Here is a 21,943-nt window from a genome sequence, read left to right on the forward strand (position 1 = left end):
GGGAGCCTTTCAAAACTGCGCCAAACTTAGCCATATTTTCTCCGATGGCCCTTTCTGATCTTGAGATATCCTGGCCAAACTTTGCATGACAGTTCCTGGGATCGAGGAGCGGAAGTTCGCCTGTGTTTTGGAGGCCCTTTATGAATAGAGGGGGGGGCTGACCGAACCTTTCAAAACTGCAGAGGTTTTTTTCGCCGTTAGAATTCCAGAGCAAAAGCAACTGCTGGCGTTATCTGCGGGGGGAGAAAATAAGAAATAAAAACCCGACTCTTTCGTCTGTTTTTCCTCGTTGTTGTTTCCTCCAACGTAGGCTTTATAATTAAATAAATAAATGAAGGGTATTCAAGGCAGTTTTTTCACTTCACAGTGGAGAGACCCTTCCTGCTTCTCACCAGAACACATCAATGGGGCGCCCGGGGTGCGGTGTATCGGAATCACGAGGAAGGCAACGCTTTGTTAACGAAATCCCTTCTCCTCCCTGAGAGGCAGAAGGAAGGGAAAGAGGAGAGAAAAGCTGTTGGTCTGCCTCTCCCTTTTGTGGAACACCCCGTCGCCCCAACACACACACAAGTTTCTGTGGCATATATATATATATATATATATATATATATATATATATATATATATATATATCCCGCTTCCCCACAACCTGTAAACAAACATTTTTCTGCGGGGAGGGGGAGGAGAAAGAATACATTTATAAATTAGACATATTAAAATATGAAATTGGGGGAGGGAGGGAGAGAAATGAAATAGGAAATAGGTAACAAGATGGCAGAGAGTCAGTGGAGAGAAAGTTTCCTAAATGTTGCAAGAAAGCATCCCTTAAATAAAAAAAAAGGAAAAAGGGGTATTATGAACAGGTGAGAGTGCTTCATGGGCAGCTAAGTGGGTCAAATTTCACTTCCCCCTGTTTTTTACAGAGGCTGCCCTGGCGGATGGGGGTGGGGTGGGAAAACATATCCCAGTGTAAACCCAGAGGCATTTATTTGGGTGCAATGCAGTGGAAACACAAAAAACCGATTTCTTAAAAGTTCCAGGAACCGGAGAATTCTGGGACTTTTAGAGGCAGCTCATACCTGGGTGACCTGAGGAAACAGGCCAGGTACCACTGCGTTATTTATCTCAGGGATGGAGACATGTCTGTTTTCCTAAGATCTTCTCTATGGTCTATACCGGAATGCCAAGAAATTTGAATGGGGGGGGGGTGTCGTTACCCCCTCCCCCCCCCGCACTGTCGAAGGCTCCTTCCCAACACGTGCAAAGGAAATTATGCAACCCTACAGCAGCACCTCTGGGTTGTATCCAGAGCACTCATAGGAAGAAAACTGCACCCCTGAGAGCTGTGGGCGGGCTTGTCTGGGGAAGGTCCAGATTGGACTGGCATGAACTGAAGGAAGCAAAAGTGGGGTGGTGGGCAGAGAGAGAGAGAAGAGGAAGCAGAAGACATAACGGCCGACGGAATGGGTGGCCCTACCTCAGCTGCAAAATGCTACACCAAAGGAAAACTGCACGCCAGAGCAGCACGGCTGGTGATCAAGCCACCAGTCCTCATTGAGGCCTCGTAGTCAAGGCGGTCACAGGGGCAGCCGATGGAATAGCGGTGACCCGGGATGACTTGGGTGGTATTAGATAACCGTTGCACAACTCACTTATTGGAGTTCTCCGGCAGCTGCGTCTTCGCCAACTCCTGTGAATCTTCAAAGTAGGCATGGATGCACATTTGAGTCTCACTTGACCTGCTGCCACAACGCACTGTGCTCTGTTTGCTGGGTCCGCAACCACAAGCCCCACATTTAGTAATAAACGAGCCCTCTCTAGCTCTCTTAACCTGCCGCCTGCCTCTCTGATCAGAGCCGGCACGACACTTATGCAAGACTCTCCCCTGCCTTTCGCACGGCAGGTGCGAACTGTGCAACAACCACGATTGCTGCCACCAGCTTCAGTGGAGGCCAACGAAGCGATGATTAGAGCCTGCAATGCACGGCTGCCAACCGCCACTCGGAAACTGCCTTCATGGAAATGTGGGGTGGTGTCTGTGTGGGTGGGTGGGTGTGGGGGGGAAACCAAGGTTTGTGCAGAGAGACAGACACAGGAGTTTGGAAGAAAAGTCCCTAGCCGCATGACCAAGAAATTAGTGAATGGGTGGATGCTCGAAGGGTGGGGCAAAATTAGGTTAAGGGTATGAATGCTGCCACGAACCACCATCGCCCTGCACCACAAATTGAAAATGATAGGGAAAGGGATATACCATATTACCAGCAACGGGGGGGGGGGGAACTTCCCCATGGCTGAGGTGGAAGAGAGGGGTTGAGAAAAATGGAGGAAGAAGGAGACAAGGAGGTTTGAATGGCACAGAGTCCGCCCCCATCGCCCTCGTATTATTTTGCCTGCTGGCCGAACCAGGCAAGGTGGGGGGGGGGCGGGCGGGCGGGCACAGTCACTTTTCATGCTCTCTCTCACGCACAGAACGCATGTATACCTCCCTCCCCGGAGTCTCAGTTTGGCACTCCAACCGGCAGCCCTGTGCTCCTGCCGCTACCCGACCGCCTCTCTTCCGGCAAAAGCAAACGCGCAGATTTTTGCTGGCTTTCGGAAGCCTGGCCTCCTGATCACCACGGCGAATGTCAACCCCTGGAGTGCCCCGCCCCACCCCCCGCACCTGAGAGCTGTGCAGTTTTGGCAACAGGGCCAAGGAGCCTTCTTCCGTTCTGCCCCTCCACATCCTCCCCAACCCGTCACCCGGCCCGTCTGCATCCCCGGAAGCCGATGCATCCTCGGAAGGCCCCGACGTGTGGATTACCGTCTTCGTAATGCAGGATGCTGCTGGAGGGGATGAAGTTTCTCCCTCTGCCCAGAAGGCGGGTCCCGATAAGAGGGTGCCTTTAAAAAAGCCTGGGGCGGCGTGCTTGCCTAGGGACAAAAGCGGGAGCAGGGTGACGATTCCACCCACCCTATGGCAAACCAGGATGCGGCTGCAAGGTTTGGCAAAAAGGAACGTCCCCCGCTGCTACTGGAAACAAAACTAAACAGAGGTGCCACCACAACTGAAGGAAAGTGCCCAACCCAGCTTGCTCTGCACCTTTGTGACCAGTTGTGTCCCACGTCCGCTCGCGCCGTGCGTGAAAGCTTTCCGCCCCACCAATACAGCTCCTTCTCTAAAAGTGCTCCTGGCAACCCTCTCTTATCTCTGCGGCCTCCCACATTGCACCGGGAGGTTGAGATGCTGGCTATCCAGCTTGCCCAGGGGAGGGTTGTTGGGGAGGAAGACTTTGTCTACACCCTGCATGGCTTTGCCCCCCATCTACAACGGCCCCATGGGGGTCACGGGTTCACCTCCTCCATCAGCTTTCTCTCTCTTTTGCAAAGCTGTGTGAGAGAGCACGACAGAGGCGTTTGGTTTCACCAGAGGGACGTCGAGCACAGGGGCAGAAAGAGCAGTGGGTGCCCCCTCTGCCCCCCTGCGATTTGGAAAGGCGAGGACCGGACGGCTCTTGACCGGCACTCATGGCCCTGGGGGAGAGTGGGGGGGAAGGAAGGGTGACGATAGGCTGACCCATCTCCGTGCCCCCTCCCCAAAGGGAAATTCCATCCAGTTCTGCCAGCTTTCGTCCTTCAGCGGACCCCTACACAGAGGCTTCAGTCACTGAGACAAGGACTCCGAGTGGCCCCTGGGAGCTGGGCAGGCCTGCTGAGTGGCCAGGAAGCTATTTACATCTCCAATGCCGAGGAGGCTGAAATCCGGGACCGATAAGGACACTTGAGCGGGGGCCACCAACGTCTCTGGATCCCTGTCCAGTCCCACGTGGCCGGAAATTAAAGGCAGCCCCTCCGCGACATTCCCAGGGAGCGTGAAGTCCACGGCGAGGGCGTTCCCCGAGCACCGCAGCGGCTCCTGCTTGCCGGCTGCGGCCACCTGGTAGAAGCCGGCTTCGGGGGTGTTTGGCGGGTGCTGCAGGAAAGCGGGCGCACGGCTGCCGGCAGCGGCTTCCTCAGCGGGGTCGAAGGAACAGTTTGTTTCTGAAGGGGTGCTGTACTCATAGCCGTGGCCCGACTCACTCGTGCTGCCCAAACTGCACGCTGCACTCTCGATGCTCAAAGGTTCTGGAGGGGGGGCACACAAAAAACTGGTTCACACATCACAGGTACTTGATTTCAACTACTGCACACTCTAAAAACGGGAGTAACCAACACAGGGCCTTTTTGGTGGTGGTGCCCCCGCTAGGGAATGCCGTCCCACCTAGCAAGATTGCTATTTCGGGAGGAATTTTAAAGCTTTCCTGTTTAACCCAGGCACCCGGTGGCTGGAGAATACGTTTAGAGAATACTGGAAAATGTTTACTGAATATATGGGGGGAAATTGTGTACACCTGAAAATGTTGGCAGCATTAAGATAAATACAACAGTGTAAATAAGTTTGGATGGATGTAGTAATGGAATACTGAATGGGTTAGTCCAGGCATCCCCAACCTGCACCCCTCCAGATGTTTTACCCTACAACTCCCATGATCCCTAGCTAACAGGACCAGTGGTCAGGGATGATGGGAATTGTAGTCCAAAACATCTGGAGGGCCGAAGGTTGGGGAAGCCTGGTTTAGTCTATGTAAAATATGCAGGGATTTATGATATGCAGAATTCCATGGAAAGAGAAGAAGGGAAGTCATTGATATTTTAAGGATGTTTAAATGGGTATTCTAAATTGTAAAACAGAAAATTTAATAAAAAATTACACACACACACACATACACACACAAATAATACTATTTTCCTGGTAACCCCAAGATCTCCGGATGGAATAAAGCTCTTAATCAAATCTGCTTTCCGAACATTTTCATCATGGTTTTTTTTTTTAGAGAACTTCTAAATGCTTTAAAACTTTTTTTTTGTTTCATTTTCAAAGAGTGAGTTGGTTTGCTGCCCCCGGGCTCTTTGGGGAAGAAGGTTGGGGTTGGAAATTCAATAAATAAACAATTTTTGGGCTGGTGGACCCTGTGGAATTTCTCAGAAACCTGCCTCTGGAAGATTCCTCTGAAGTTCTCCTCAGCAATTTTTGAGAAGGATTTTCTCCCTGCCCAGACATTTCCAGGGCCACCACTCCTAGCAGCCAGCATCGTCAATGTTGGGGGATGATGGGACTGCAGTGTTGATTTTGTTGAATTTCATTAAAAAGAGCTCAAAATCTTCTCTTTTTTGGGGTGGGTGGGTGGGAGGAGCTCAACCACTTTGCCCCAAAAAGAAAAAGAAAAAAGCTCAACAACTTTTGCCCAGGGTTTCACTTTTTGAAACATGGCATCCCTGCTTATACAAAACGTTCTAATTAATTTTTATACATTCCCCAAATCATTTTTTGGGAGGCAGTGGAAGACAGGAGTGCCTGGTGTGCTATGGTCCATGGGGCCACGAAGAGTCGGACACGACTAAACGACTAAACAATAACAACAACAACAAAATCATTTTTATTTCAGCAAGCATTTCAAGTTACAGTGGAACCTCTACTTACGAATTTAATCTGTTCCGGATGCACATTCGTATGTAGAAACATTTGTAAGTCGAAACACGGTTTCCCATACGAATGCATTGGGAACGGATTAATTCGTTCGGGAGCCTCACCTCCCTCGCTGCCCTGCGCTCACTGCCACCGCTGGATCGAGCCCTCGCTGCTGCTGCGAGGCTGGCCTTCTGCCAGCCTCACGGGATCGGGGCCTCGCCACTACCAGTGGGATGAAGTAGAGTCATTCGTAAGTAGAGGTGCCACTGTAGATTCTGATTTTATAGCTTTACTAAAGGCTCTCGCTTGCTCTGCTCACCAACCCAACTACCCACCAACGCCGCTCCCTTTTATACATTACCAACCCCCCAGCTTTCCCCAAAACAATAACCCCTTTTAAGAGTGGGGGGTGCTTTACGGAAGTCTTCGGCAAATGACTCTCTGAAGCGCTACTCGATGCAAACCGTAGCGTTAAGGCAACGTGTCATTTTGGGGGGTGAAACTCAACTTCAGAAAATTTATTCAGTGGGGGATCTTAAAATATATGTTTCTGGGTGAGAAATTCAAACCTGCTGTTATTTTTGTGACTGGATAACATTTAGCTTGGTAAGTCTGTTTGATGAAGAAGCGTATGAACTGCTTTCGGAAAACAAAAAAAACCCACTCAATCAATTTTACTTTCTGAAAATGTCAGGTAATGCTAAATAATATTAATATTATTATTAATATGTAATATTAATATATAGTTTAACCATATATTAATATAGTTTGTTATGGCTAATAACAATATAGTTTAACTACAAATACTTGTACCCTTCCCCACCCTTCTGAGTAATACCTCCCCACCCCCCCATCTGACTATATATAAGCGTCTGGGGACCTCTGCTTCAGTGTATCTGAAGAAGTGTGCATGCACACGAAAGCTCATACCTATGACAAACTTAGTTGGTCTCTAAGGTGCTGCTGGAAGGAATTTTTAAATTTTGTTACAAATACTTAGCAGTTGTTTTCTATGCAATTTTACACTTAATTTGCTTACCCAGCAAAACTGATTTATAGTAACTGAACCAAAATATCTTTTGAATTCCCAAAGTCATGTTAGAACATTTTCGCCCCCCTCATTTTTGGAATCCGAAAGCTGAAAATTCCAACATGTTCTACTGTAGGGTGATGACAGCGTTACAATTTCATGATACAGTAGTACCTCGTTTTGCGACTGGGATCCGTTCTGGAGCCCCGGTCACTGGCCGAAAAGGATGCTGGACAAAGTGCTGCGTCTGTGTACGCTCGCAGAGCGGTTTGCGCTTCTGCGCAAAGCGCGATTTAGCACTTTTGCGCATGCACGAGCAGCGAACCTGGAAATAACTCGTTCTGGTACTTCCGGTTTTGCTGCAGACATTTGATGGAACGGGTGCTCGACGAGGTACCACTGTACAGCAAGAATACTTGATATAACAAGAGAGTGATTTGTCATTTTTGCCAGTACTGTACTGCTGAGCTACTTGTACACTGCTTAGACTACTGTAATTAATTGGCAACGTACGTTGTAGTAAATAACAAAAAAACGTGCTTTTCCAGGACTCAAGAGTTTTGAAAGCCGAACAAGGGCAATTCCGACCAGCCTACCTGTGCTTTCGATTGCCAGGTGATCTGGGTTGAAACGAGAGTCAAGGCATCCAGTGGCCGATGGGATGGGTGGGGAACTTCGCGAACGACTGGCACTTTCTACTTCGCCACCATCCAAAAAATTATCCACGTAATCCCTACAGGTTGGAGGGAAGCAAAACAAAACACATTTGTAGATTATGTCTACACTCTGCATTAACCGATTACTTGGGGGTGGGGGGTGGAGTGGTTATCAAGGGGCATCCATGCTCCACATTTTCAGGCCTACACATTTGGAATTACAAGCGGTGACAAACAAACAAACAAACAAACAAACAAACACACACACACACACACACACTCTAAGAATAGTGCCTGCATGTTTTGCATTCTATATCAGGTTCTACAAATCCTAGAAACTCTTTTTTTTTAAAGAACGGAAATATTGGGCAGGGGTTGCCCTCCTGCAGAGTGGGGAGCAGGCAGGAGTGCCAACTTTACCCCGCGACCGTGCAGCGTGTGTGGCACAGGAAGAAGCAAATATCACCCGTGTCAAAGCAATGATTTTTCAACATCAAATTTGTTGGACTGGTCATGTTGTGCAGATGCCTGATTATCGGCTTCCAAAGCAACTACTCTATTCCAAACTTAAAAATGGAAAGCGTAATGCTGGTGGTCAACAAAAGAGGTTTGAAGACTCTCTCAAGGCACATCTTTAAAAATGTAGTATAAACACCGACAACTGGGAAACACTGGCCTGCGAGCGCTCCAGTTGGAGAACAGCCTTTACCAAAGGTGTCACGGGCTTTGAAGATGCTTGAACTCAGGACGAAAGGGATAAATGTGCTAAGAGGAAGGCACGCTTGACAAACCCTCACCGGGATCAACTCCTGCCTGGAAACCTGTGTCCCCACTGGGGAAGGATGTGTGGGTCCAGAATTGGCCTCCACAGTCACTTACGGACACACTTGTAAAACTGTGTTTACGTAAGACAATCTTACTCGGCTACGAGTGATCGCCAAAGAAGATGGCCCTGGCGCCGAAATCTGTGGGTGCCCGGCCTCTTCATGGGGAATTTCGTGGGTGCTCTGGCACCTAGGGCCCGGGGGAGTTGGAACCCAGGGGAGCAGCTGTTCCTTCCTTGCATTCACACGTCAGGTTTAAGAAATGCTGGACACTCTTTGAAAAAGAAAAATGGGAATGGGAAGGGTGCATTCTAGGGGAAAGCAACTGAAAGCAACTGTCCATAGTTTGCTTCCCCTTTACCCACACCCTCTAACAACCCACTGACATTCTTTGGTACCAGGTTCCAGCTGGGGGGCCTTTGGGATTCCTGGAGGGGGGGGGGAGGCAAATCAGGTCCCTGGAAAACTGGAGGTGGCCTTGCCTCAGCCGTAAAGAGCGCACCTCACAAACTGCTCACCACTATGCACTGCCCTGTGGCCTAGAGTCACAAGGCAGAGTTACATGGCTGAAGCTGGAAGCTAGGCTCGCAGGGGAGAGGGCCAGCTGAGGTCCTTTCACCAGGTGTGTAAGCAGGAGAGAAGAATCAGGGTTGGCTAGGAGCCACGGCGCATGGTGGAGCTGCTCTACGGATGCAAGAGAACCTCAGCTTCCGAGGCAGGACTGGGAAGCGGCCCCTGGCCCAGCCCAAAGCCCAGGTCTCTCTTCGGAGATCTTGCCTCCCAGTGGTCAAGAGTGGGAGGAGCACCCAGCTGTCTAGGTTAAAAAAAAAAGGTAAAGGACCCCTGGACGGTTAAGTCCAGACAAAGGCGGCCATGGGGTTGCTGTGCTCATCTCGCTTTCAGGCTGAGGGAGCTGGCATTTGCCCACAGACAGCCTTCCGGCTCATGGAGCCAGCAGGACTAAACAGCTTCTGGCGCAACGGGACACTGTGATGGAAACGCCGTTTACCTTCCCGCTGCAGCGGTACCTATTTATCTACTCGCACTGGTATGCTTTCGAACTGCTGGGTTGGCAGGAGCTGGGACAGAGCAACGGGAGCTCACCCCGTCGCGGGGATTTGAACCGCCGACCATCTGACTGGCAAGCCCAAGAGGCTCAGTGGTTTAGAACACAGCGCCACCCGCGTCCCAGTTGTCCAGGGTGTGTGAGTTGCTCCTCCTGCTAAAGTTAAATGCTTCCAGATTAAATCTGGGCACCTGCCAGTTTCCCTCTCGCACTTCCGAATCTCCCTCTCCCTTCCTTCTCCTTCCTAGTCTTTCCCTCCCTTCTGCTTCCTAGTGTTCCTCTCCCCCCGTCTTCCCCTCTCTTCTGTTTCCTGGTCTTCAGCTCCCTCCTTTGTTCCAGCTCTCCTTCTCCAACTCAAGCCCCTGGCCTGCGATACACCCGGTGCAGTGGACCCGGGCCCCAGTGCTCCATCCAGCTCTGGGGAGCCACATGTTGCTCCAGGGTGGGGGTGGGACATACTTCTTCCTTCCAAACCGCGTCTGCTGGGTGAAGTAGTCGTAGCGCTCCGATTTCTTCCACATGTAATAGTACTCCACACATTCGCCAACTGACCGGGTGCGGACCTGCAGGCAAAGAGGAGGAGAGGGAAAAGTTAGGACAAGTCATGACTTCTGGAACACCTCTCAGGAGTGACATTTGTGTAGGGATTGCCGTACGTCTGGGATTTCAAAGGCAGAAGTTGACGTCCAGGGAGAAATTCCCGGAAGGTGGCAAGTAAACTGAGAAATCGCAGGGTTTTTTTGGTGTTTTGGTTTTACAAAAAAAGCTCACCAACTTTGGGGGTGTCCTGGTTTTTAAAAACTTTTTAAAATATGGCAACCCCACACTTGTGTGAACAGAGCACATGTCCCAGAATTGTCTGGGAAGCCCTAGGCTTACATAACATGGGGGGGGGCGGAGGAAGGGGCAGGATGCCTGAGAGATTAATTATCAGTGTGCAAAGGGTTCTCTCCAACACAAAAGAATACTACTTAACGTTTCTGTAGCACGCAGGTTAGCAATATTTTTAGGCCCATGGGCCCACCTGACTTTGGGCGGGGGGGGGGGGCATGGAAGCCATCCATAGGGTTGCCAGTTCAGGAGCATCCCAGCCCCTGAGATTTCGGGGCCCAAACTTGAGACCCAAGTTCCTACTGGGCTGAACCTTGCAAGCTGCACACAGTCTTCTTAATTAAGCAAAAATGCAAAAGAATAAAGACATTCCTGCCCACCTGAAGGAAGACTCTGGGTCAGCCCTGGAGGTCTTGAGACCCCACCCACCCACCCTTCCCTCCCTGAGAGACAGAAATAGAGAAAGCTCATACAGTCGTACTTTGGATCCCAAACGCCTTGGTACTTGGACGGTTTTTGAACGTTCTTTTGGAACCCAAACGTCCGACGGGTCTTCCGATCGGCTGCAGGAGTTTCCTGTAGCCAATCAGAAGCCGTGCTTTGGTTTCCGAACATTTTGGAAGTCAAACGGACTTCCGGAACGGATTCCGTTCGACTTCCGAGGTACATGCATACTTTATTTTCTAATTCTAATTCTAATTTTCTAATTCTAATTCTAAGGGATCTGGGTGCGAGACCCAGTACAATGACTCCAAGCCTTGAAAAGCACATCGAGCTAGAAGCAGAAGTTTCAAACCATGTCTGTCTCCCAGACCTCCTCCTCCTCCAGCTCTATGGGCATTTTTAAGGGTTCTTCCTCTATTCCCGGGCTTCACTTGTGATTGCAGGGAGACCTCCTGTCCCGGGCGACATACACACAATGGCTAAACACCTTGTTTGCTTGGATAAGGTGGAAGTTCTTTCCGTGGACCCGGAACCCGTGTTCAAAATTCCTGCATTCCTCTTCGCTCCAGGCACAAAGCTCATCTGTAGCGGAGGCAACGGGGGGAATTATTTGCTGAAAGTTTGCAGAACTTCTCCAAAAGATGTTTCCTCTGTGTAACCAAAGAGTACTCCCCACCCCATCTCGCTCCTTGGAAGAAGGGTGTGTTGATAATGTCTCACTTGGGAAAGTCAACAGGGCTGGGGAGGCGGATTATTCCCTACCCCCCGGAATCTCTCACCTCGAATGACCTTCACGTTGAACCGGAGTCTCCGCAGCGCCTCTTCGGCGTTGAAGTTGCACTTCACCAGTTCGTACAGCGCCTATAGAGCAAAGGGAAACATGCCCAAGAGAAGTATGGGCCTAAATGAGAGCAGAGTAGCAGGGAAGAAGGATTTTAGAAGTGTATTTGGAGGGGGGAGGGGGGGAAGAAGCACACTAAGGCAGAGTGCCCTGTCCAGATCTTGTTTCAGAGGGGGACAATGAACATCAACCTGGAGGGTTCGGCTTACTGAGTTAGAACTGCTGAAAGAGGTTCAGGGTTCTGTTATTGTGTTTTTAATCTGTATTGTGTTTTTAATTACAGGTAGGTAGCCGTGTTGGTCTGCCGTAGTTGAAACAAAATAAAATAAAAAAATCCCTCCAGTAGCACCTTAGAGACCAACTAAGTTTGTCATTGGTATGAGCTTTTGTGTAAGTGTGCATGCCCACGAAAGCTCTAAGGTGCTACTGGAAGGAATTTTTTTATTGTGTTTTTAATATTTGGTTGGAAAAGACCCTGATGTTGGGAAAGATTGAGGGCACTAGGAGAAGGGGACGACAGAGGACGAGATGGTTGGACAGTGTTCTCGAAGCTACGAACATGAGTTTGACCAAACTGCGGGAGGCAGTGCAAGACAGGAGTGCCTGGCGTGTTATGGTCCATGGGGTCACGAAGAGTCGGACACGACTAAACGACCAAACAACAACAACAACAACAACAATATTTGGTTGGAAGCCATCCAGAGTGGCTGGGGAAACCCAGCCAGATGGGCGGGGTATAAATAATAACTTATTTATTCATCATTATCATTATTTGATTTGCAAGGCCCTGAACAACATAGGTCCAGGGGTACCTCAGTGCCAAACTGAATAAAATATTTGGGGGGTGGCAGGTAAGCCCCAGTCTGCATAATCGATCACAAAATGTGCACGCACGCAATTTTTAATGGCAATGCCCATCAACTTTTTAAAGCAGTTGCCTCCTACACCTGAACCCCTCTCTTCCAGCTCGATTGCCAAGATCCTCTGCAGAAGCATCGTTCCCCCGAGTAGGTAAGGCTCGTTGGGCAACGACAAGGAGCGGGGAACTTTAGCGTCATCGGTCCAGTCCTGTGGAACGCCCTTCCACTAGAGTTCCAGCAGGAACCTTCTGCGACAATTTTTAAACGCTTGCTGAAAACGTTTCTGTTCCACCAAGCCTATGCAGGTGATTAAGATTACATCCTTCCAAACAGTTAATAGATACCTGTTGTTACCTTGTTAATGGTTTTATGAACTTGGGTCCCCATCTGTTGTTGGACTACAACTCCCATCATCCCTCACCACTGGTCCTGCTAGCGAGGCATGATGGGAAAAGGACTGTCTCTACCTCTATCGTCTGGCCCCGACACTGAGGTCCTCCTCTGAGGGGCCTTCTGGCAGTTCCCTCCCTGTGAGAAGTGAGGTTACAGGGAACCAGGCAGAGGGCCTTCTCGGTGGTGACGCCCTCCCTGTGGAACGCCCTGCCATCAGATGTCAAGGAAATAAACAACTATCTGACTTTTTGAAAACACCTGAAGGGAGTTTTGTATCAGGACTCCTGATATCGTTTGACATTTTTATTATGCCCAGAGTGGCTGGGGAAACCCAACTGGATGGGCTGGGTATAAATAATAAAACCATTATTATTGTTAATTATTCATCCAACAACAGCTGGGGGCCCAAGTTCGGGAAACATTGCTTTACAGGATACTTTGGGGAAAGACGTGACTGTTTAAAGTGGCATGAAATGGCTTTAAACGTATAGAGCGCAGATGGGGCCTAAGAGGAGGAAAGAACGGAGCAGACTCAGGCAGAGAGGCGGCAGGCAGACTCTTCTGTGACGGCAAGGGCTGGGGCTCACAGGAGCTTTCAAGACGGATTTGTATCTCGGGGCACACTGCCATCGACCGGTGGCATCCTAGGATTACCTCATGTGCTGTTTGGGAATGAACACTGAACTCACTTGCTCATTGTCCTTGACCGTGTCCCCCTCTGCAAGGCTGGCGTTTGAGACTTCGTCCCACCTTCTCTTAATGGCTCGGTAAAGGAACTCTTCCACTTCCCTCTCGGGGAGGATGTTTGGATCCCAAAGAAGCTGGTCATCGTTTTCGTAGACTGGCAGAGAGAAAACATTGGAGGGTGGGTCTGAGATCAAGAGCCCCGAGCAAATACTTTGCCTTCCACTAAATCAGCTGGCGGTGGAGTGACACAGACTGTGGGCCGGGCACCCTCCCCCCCGAAGCCACACCAGAACTAAGTGGGTTGTGGCAACAGGCGGAACAGAAAGGCACATGTCTCCTGCACCAAGCCTGCTCGCCCACACGGAATCCCTGCTCGCCTGTGGTGACCAGGCGAGGAATCAAATGCGAAGGATGATTTTTTAATATAAATATTCCTTCTCTTAGAAAGAGGACGCTGGCATTTCCCAAGGAGCCAAATTCTACTCTCCCCGGTGCTCTTGGAACACACGCAGACGCCCGCACACACACACAAAACGCTGGCTGGGATGAAGATGAAGTCCGGAGCATGTCAGTGCCCAAAGGGTGACGTTTGCCTACCTTTTTCGCCATGCCTGTTCAGGTGGAGGAGAGGAACAGCTGCCTGGTATTGAGGACCAACCATGATCTCCTGTGAGCGAAATAATAACAAATAACAACAGCAGGATCATTCAATTGACAGTATCTGTGTGCCAATCTTTCCTCGCCTCTCCTGCTTCTGGGAGGTAAACTGGGAGGGGAGAACCTCTTCCATATCTATCTATCTATCTATCTATCTATCTATCTATCTATCTATCTATCTATCTATCTATCTATCTATCTATCTATCTATCTATCTATCATTACATAGCAATCAACAAGTATTTTTATAAACAAACAAATAAACAGGACAACAACAACAATTTATTATTTATACCCTGCCCATCTGGCTGGGTTTCCCCAGCCATTCTGGGCGGCTCCCAACAGAATATTAAAAACATGATAAAACATCAAACATTAAAAACTTCCCTAAACAGGGCTGCCTTCCGATGTCTTCTAAAAGTCAGGTATTTGTTTATTTCCTTGACATCTGATGGGAGGACGCCACTACTGAGAAGACCCTCTGCCTGGTTCTCTGTAACCTCACTTCTCGCAGGGAGGGAACCACCAGAAGGCCCTCGGAGGTGGACCTCAGAGTCCGGGATGGATGATGGGGGTGGAGACGCTCCTTCAGGTCTACTGGGCCGAGGCCGTTGAGGGCTTTAAAAGTCAGCACCAACACTTTGAATTGTGCTCGGAAACATACTGGGAGCCAAGGTAGGCCTTTCAGGACCGGTGTTATATGGTCTCGGCAGCCACTCCCAGTCACTAGTCTAGCTGCTGCATTCTGGATTAATTGTAGTTTCCGGGTCACCTCCAAAGGTAGCCCCACGTAGAGGACAATAGGCGAGACAACTCTTCCATTCCTCGCCAACCATTTTCCTGACTGCTTATTTATCCCTTCCTGAAGGAACGGAAGAAAACTGTGAATGCCGTGAGAGAGGACCCACCACAAACCTTGGGAACACCAAGATGGGCAAGGTTTCTAGGAAGTGTTTTAAGTACGATTGGAAGCCAGCAAGGGATCAAAGACCTGTCCTGAAAAACCTAGTCCTACTGAGATCAACCAGATCCTTTCAGCCTCCAAACTGCATGGTGGAAAAGTTGGTTGAAGATGGGAGAAGGGCCAGCCCCTATATCGATTAAGGTTCAGCAGATCTGCAAAACCTAACAGAGCTGTGAAAATGTTTGCCCCAATAAAAGACAGAGCCTAATGGGGATTTGGCTAACAACACTCCTGAGTGTTTCAATACTGGCCAAAGAACAGGTGAAAGAAACTTCTCTTAGAATTCCTCTTAGCCAGGGCCCCCTCCCTGTTTCCCACCTGTCCCGACGGGGGATGGTGGGGACCTGCGACCGGACCCAAAGGCCTACCTTCTTGCATTCGTTGGCAGGAATGGCGTCTTCTTCTGAGTCCTCGGCCGAGAAGGAAGCACACGGGGAGGAGCAGCGGCCTTTGCCTCCGTCAGCGAGGAAGTTTGCTTTTTTTCCCGGAAAGGGAGGAAGGTGAAGAGACAAGCTCAATGCCTGGAAGGCGTAAGGAGCACGAGAGAGGGGCCCTGTGTCCGGAGCAGGCCAGACGCCCGTCAATTCCAGTGTCCTATTTGCCACAGGGGTCTACTAGAAGCCCACAGGCAGCTGGCATCCGGAGAGCTGGTGAGGTGAACTGAGCCTTAGACCGTTAGGTCCAGTCGCGGACGACTCTGGGGTTGCACGCTCATCTCGCTCTATAGGCCGAGGGAGCCGGCGTTTGTTCGCAGACAGCTTCTGGGTCATGTGGCCAGCATGACAAAGCTGCTTTTGGCGAACCAGAGCAGCACATGGAAACGCCGTTTACCTTCCCGCTGGGGCGGTACCTATTTATCTACTTGCACTTTGACGTGCTTTCAAACTGCTAGGTGGGCAGGAGCAGGGACCAAGCAATGGGAGCTCACCCCGTCCCGGGGATTCGAACCGCCAACCTTCCGATCGGAAAGCCCTAGGCTCAGTGGTTTAGACCACAGCGCCACTCACATCCCTAGGGTTCAAATCCACCGCACTCGGACAGATGAAGCTGACTGGGGGACCGGGGAGGGGGGACGCAGCCGCTGAATCTCTCAGCCTAGTCCGCTCTCAGCCTAGTCTGCAGAGTGGTTGTGGGGATTAAACTGAGAGGAGTACCTGGGAATTTGAACAGGGGCTCAAATTCCCTCCCAGCCACATGAAGCTCACTGGGTGGGCGACAATGGGCTGGTCACTTAGGGAGGAGGGGGAGAACCACGTCCACCCCCTTGAGTTCCTTGGGAGGTAAAAAGTTGGGAAATAAATATAACAGATAAAGGAATGAATGAAATTGGGTGCAGACTGCCCCTGAATGTGGCATTTTCACTCAGCTTGATGGCTAGCTGCCACTCTTGTTGCTGCTGCTGTCATTTCATGTGTTTATATGCTGCCTTTTTTCTTCTTCTTCTATTATTATTATTATTATTATTATTATTATTATTATTATTATTATTATTTCTCATGTTTATATCCTGCCTTTCTCCCAAGTTAGGATTTGAGGCGGCTCCCCCAGAGTTTCAAAGCAGTGTTGTAAAATACAAAGAAATAGAAACAAAACCCGTTAGGAAAGAGTCAGCAATTAAATAATAATAATAATAATAATAATAATAATAATAATAATAATAATTTATTATTTATACCCCGCCCATCTGGCTGGGTTTCCCCAGCCACTCTAGGCAGCTTCCAACCGAATATTAAAAACAATACAGCACCAAACATTAAAAACTTCCCTAAACAGGGCCGCCTTCAGTTGTCTTTTAAAAGTAAAATAGTTCCTTGATGGGAGGGTGTTCCACAGGGCGGGCGCCGCCACCAAGAAGGCCCTCTGCCTGGTTCCCTGTAACCTCGCTTCTTGCAGCGAGGGAACCGCCAGAAGGCCCTCAGTGCTGGACCTCAGCGTCCAATGCAGTTTGACCCGTTGCCTTGCTTCTGCCCCGTCCCTGGAAACCCAACTCTCCAAACGACGACCCTGTAAAGAAGAGCTTTTCCCCAAACCGTGTGTCGCGACACTTTACAGTATGTCGGCTGCGGCGTGTAGCACAAACGCTCCCTGCGCTCCTCCCGGGTCTGGAAAGGGGGTTAGTTTAACTTCCAGGTTTAGCTAGTAAAACCGAATCACTGTGTCGCGAAATGATGCCTGTCTAAAAAGCACCAACAAGGAAGCGTTAGGAGAGCTCTGCTGTAAAAAGCCTAGCAAGGATTTGCCAAGCCCCTCCGGCCGCTATTGGGCCAGTCCAGCCTTTTCTGCCTGCTGGAGATGTCCCTCGTTCCGACGCGTCTCCTTAAATATTTATACTGGACAGCGTCAGCCTTGGACTTCAATTTCTTTTAAGTATGGGTCGTTGTTCTTTCAATTTTTATTATCATCACGGAATCATAGAATGGTAGAGTTGGAAGGGATCTCAAGGGTTGTGTAGATACAACCCTCTGCAATGCAGGAATGATATAAATATTTAATAATAATAATAATAATAATAATAATAATAATAATAATAATAAGGGGCTGTTTTATATACAGCCACACCTTGGATTCTGAACGCCATGGAACTTGGGATGTTTTGGCTCCCGAACACCCGGAAGTGTTCCAGTTTGTGAATGTTCTTTGGAACTTGAACGTCCAACAGGGCTTCCGTGGTTTCCAATTGGCTGCAGGAGCTTCCTGAAGCCCATCAGAAGCTGTGATTTGGAACACGTTTGGTTCGACTTCCGAGGTACCACTGTACAGGTCACTACACTTCATATCATTTTGAGATGCGTCATGGGAAGCAATTAATAAATGAAAATAATAATAATAATAATTCTTCCTGTGGCGAGCTTTCAGTCCAATTATATGGCCAAGAGAAGCAAGGGAACCAGACAGAGGGCCTTCTCGGTAGTGGCACCCGCCCTGTGGAACGCCCTCCCAGCAGATGTCAAGGCAATAAGCAACTATTTTACTTTTAGAAGACAACTGAAGGCGGCCCTGTTTAGGGAAGTTTTTAATGTTTGATGCTGTACTGTTTTTAATATTCGGTTGGAAGCCGCCCATAGTGGCTGGGGAAACCCAGCCAGGTGGGCAAGGTACCAGTATAAGTAATAAATTATTATTATTATTAAAAGCAGGGGAAGGGTCCCAGCTGGCATTTCCTTTGCGCGTGTGTGAAATACGACTACTCCTTTGCTCCCTTTTTCTCGAGACATCTACACACTTCAGAGAAAACTTACATCCCATTTGGTTGGGGAAAAGGTCCGAGGCGTCGTGGGAGGTGACGGAAGGGGTCAGGTCGTCGGCTGAGGACTGTGTCTCCTCCTCCTCTTCCCCAGAAAGCAGGTCCTTCGCTATCTGCTCCTGACCGGAAAGAAGGAAGCAGGGGTTGTTGTTGTTTTTAAATTTTTTTATTTTGACAAAGAAATAATCAGAAATAAATAAGAAAAGAAATGCAAAAACAAGACCTGGAGCTGACTGTAACTCAGATCATCAGCTTCTTATAGCAAAATTCCAGCTTAAACTGAAGAAAGTAGGAAAAACCACTGGGCCAGTAAGATACAATCTGAATCAAATCCCTTATGAATACACAGTGGAAGTGAGGAACAGGTTTAAGGATTTAGATCTGGTGGACAGAGTGCCTGAAGAACTATGGATGGAGGCTCGTAACATTATACAGGAGGCAGCAACGAAAACCATCCCAAGGAAAAGGAAATGCAAGAAAGCAAAATGGCTGTCCAACGAGGCCTTACAAATAGTGGAGGAGAGGAGGCAAGCAAAATGCAAGGGAGATAGGGAAAGATACAGGAAATTGAATGCAGATTTCCAAAAAACAGCAAGGAGAGACAAGAGGGTCTTCTTAAATGAGCAATGCAAAGAAATAGAGGAAAACAATAGAATGGGGAAAACCAGAGATCTGTTCAAGAAAATTGGAGATATGAAAGGAACATTTCGTACAAAGATTACCATAATCAAGGACAAAAGTGGTAAGGACCTAACAGAAGCAGAAGACATCAAGAAGAGGTGGCAAGAATACACAGAGGAATGATACCAGAAAGATATGGAGGTCTCGTACACCCCAGGTAGTGTGGTTGCTCACCTTGAGCCAGACATCTTGGAGAGTGAAGTCAAATGGGCCTTAGAAAGCACTGCTAATAACAAGGCCAGTGGAAGTGATGATATTCCAGCTGAACTATTTAAAATTTTAAAAGATGACGCTGTTAAGGTGCTACACCCAATATGCCAGCAAGATTGGAAAACTCAGCAATGGCCAGAGGATTGGAGAAGATCAGTCTACATCCCAATTCCAAAGAAGGGCAGTGCCAAAGAATGCTGCAACTACCGCACAATTGCCCTCATTTCACACGCTAGCAAGGTTATGCTTAAAATTCTACAAGGCAGGCTTAGGCAGTATGTGGACCGAGAACTCCCAGAAGTGCAAGCTGGATTTCGAAAGGGCAGAGGAACCAGAGACCAAATAGCAAACATGCGCTGGATTATGGAGAAAGCTAGAGAGTTCCAGAAAAACGTCTACTTCTGCTTCATTGACTATGCAAAAGCCTTTGACTGTGTCGACCACAGCAAACTATGGCAAGTTCTTAAGGAAATGGGAGTGCCTGATCACCTCATCTGTCTCCTGAGAAATCTCTATGTGGGACAAGAAGCTACAGTTAGAACTGGATATGGAACAACTGATTGGTTCAAAATTGGGAAAGGAGTATGACAAGGTTGTATATTGTCCCCCTGCTTATTTAACTTATATGCAGAATTCATCATGTGAAAGGCTGGACTAGATGAATCCCAAGCCGGAATTAAGATTGCTGGAAGAAATATCAACAACCTCAGATATGCAGATGACACAACCTTGATGGCAGAAAGCGAAGAGGAATTAAAGAACCTTTTAATGAGGGTGAAAGAGGAGAGCGCAAAATATGGTCTGAAGCTCAACATCAAAAAAACCAAGATCATGGCCACTGGTCCCATCACCTCCTGGCAAATAGAAGGGGAAGAAATGGAGGCAGTGAGAGATTTTACTTTCTTGGGCTCCTTGATCACTGCAGATGGTGACCGCAGTCACGAAATTAAAAGATGCCTGCTTCTTGGGAGAAAAGCAATGACAAACCTAGACAGCATCTTAAAAAGCAGAGACATCACCTTGCCGACAAAGGTCCGTATAGTTAAAGCTATGGTTTTCCCAGTAGTGATGTATGGAAGTGAGAGCTGGACCATAAAGAAGGCTGATCGCCGAAGAATTGATGCTTTTGAATTCTGGTGCTGGAGGAGACTCTTGAGAGTCCCATGGACTGCAAGAAGATCAAACCTATCCATTCTTAAGGAAATCAGCCCTGAATGCTCACTGGAAGGACAGATCCTGAAGCTGAGGCTCCAATACTTTGGCCACCTCATGAGAAGAGAAGAATCCTTGGAAAAGACCCTGATGTTGGGAAAGATTGAGGGCACTAGGAGAAGGGGACGACAGAGGACAAGATGGTTGGACAGTGTTCTCGAAGCTACGAACATGAGTTTGACCAAACTGCGGGAGGCAGTGCAAGACAGGAGTGCCTGGCGTGCTATGGTCCATGGGGTCACGAAGAGTCGGACACGACTAAACGACTAAACAACAACAACAACCACCCCTGAGACCATTCCATTGTAACTATCCAAGCTCCCCAAATTTCAACACCTCTTGCGATGCTTTGACCCCTTTCCGTTTTAAAGATACAAATTCTACAAACACCCTCCGTATCTCCTCTAAATCATTTCTCCTGCGTATCCCCTGCTTTACCTTAATGGCACGTGTCAATTTATCATTAAGAGCTATATCCCACACACCTTTATGCCATCCTTCCATTATATATTCACCTTGCCCCTTCCTCTTCCGAGCTATCATAATTTGTGCAGCTGTCAATAAATTTGTGAGCAAGTCCTTCACTTCATAGCCTGCGAACCTTCCACCCCGTCGTAAACTGATAATAATGGACTTCCAATCAGCTTTAACTCAGGTTGTGTGTTCTTGTTTTTAATGCACACACAAGCACACCATGTTTTTGTGTTAAGTGTCAGTTGTAACTTCAGCCTGAACACAGCAGAGTTTGCGCAGGTTTTTCCGGAAGCTTCTGGCGGTAACTTAAATGACTAGACGTCTGGACGCAGAGTAAAACTATATACAGGATTTATTAAAATAAAGAAAACCAGAGTTTCTATGTACAACTTTAGAACTCAAAACAAAGTAAAATAAATCCTTTCCTCTCTGTCTCTCTCTCAACCGATACAGCACCTCTCCTCCTACCCTGACCACACTCACCACACCACGTACTGTGCTAGCTTTCTCTGATAACAGGTCTCAGTGCTGATATCAACCAATGAGAGCTCAGTTACTAAGGCAGAAGTAGACCTTGGCTTTCTGCCCAGTGTTAATTGCTTGTCCTAGAGTTGATTGTGTGAAGAAGCAATCTGATGGTTTCTCACGCTACTAATTTAGCAAAACCCGAACATTATTATATGATGGAAGCATTGTTTTAATATTCGTAAGGATTGGGGTTATCGCCTTCAAGCCCCTAAATGGCTTTAGAAATCAGGCTTCCCCAACCTAGTGGCTTAGATAACAACTTCCCACTAGTCCCAACTGGCATGGCCCTTTTAGAGAGAGAACACGGCCATTGGACTAGCAGCCATCGATACCCTTCCCCTCCTCCACAAATTTGTCTAATCTTCTTTTAAAGTTGGCTGCCTCCTGTGGCAGGGAGTTCCATAGTTTAACTGTGTGCTGAGTGAAGAAGGGCTTCCTTTTATCTGTCCTGAGCCTTCCAACACTCATCTGCGTGTCGACAGCTTCCCGGGAAAAGGTTTTCTCTATCAGCTCTCCCCTTGCAGTGCATGATTCTATATATCGTATTTCTTATATATATTGCAAACTGCCAGGCAATCTTTGGATGAAGGGTGGTATAGAACTTTAATAAATAACGATAATGATGGTAATGATAATGATAATAAATATCATGCCACCTCTTAACTCGCCTTTTCCCTAAGCTAAAAAAAGTCCAAAACGCCGCACACTTTCCTCACTGGGGAGTCACCCCATACCCTTTCTATAAAGGGGAGGGGGCACCTCAAAGGGCATGTGGGTCCTTGTGCTTCTCCAGGGTTTGAAACTCCCCTTGTTCTAGGCACATTTTGCAATGGGAATTTCATTAGCGCAAACA

At 48.3% G+C, this 21,943-nt stretch overlaps 1 protein-coding gene across 3 annotated transcripts in view; it reads right to left on the reverse strand.

The window, feature by feature from the left end:
• Window positions 1-270: 270 nt before the first annotated feature.
• The window catches only part of MIER2 (MIER family member 2), a 32,358-nt gene continuing 10,685 nt past the window's right edge, over window positions 271-21,943 (reverse strand). For all 3 annotated transcript variants that reach the window (XM_035120740.3, XM_088673029.1, XM_035120741.3), the window contains 9 exons: window positions 17,981-18,104; window positions 15,110-15,216; window positions 13,718-13,787; window positions 13,123-13,274; window positions 11,119-11,200; window positions 10,827-10,921; window positions 9,524-9,627; window positions 7,115-7,251; window positions 271-4,104 (listed from right to left, as the gene is read on the reverse strand). In XM_035120740.3, the coding sequence (XP_034976631.2) occupies window positions 3,644-4,104; window positions 7,115-7,251; window positions 9,524-9,627; window positions 10,827-10,921; window positions 11,119-11,200; window positions 13,123-13,274; window positions 13,718-13,787; window positions 15,110-15,216; window positions 17,981-18,104 (1,332 nt within the window). In that variant the 3' untranslated portion in view covers window positions 271-3,643. The remainder of the gene's footprint in view (window positions 4,105-7,114; window positions 7,252-9,523; window positions 9,628-10,826; window positions 10,922-11,118; window positions 11,201-13,122; window positions 13,275-13,717; window positions 13,788-15,109; window positions 15,217-17,980; window positions 18,105-21,943) is intronic.

Source organism: Zootoca vivipara, chromosome 6 (genome assembly GCF_965207765.1).
Source record: "Zootoca vivipara chromosome 6, rZooViv2.hap1.1, whole genome shotgun sequence".
Classification (NCBI taxonomy): Eukaryota; Metazoa; Chordata; class Lepidosauria; order Squamata; family Lacertidae; genus Zootoca; species Zootoca vivipara.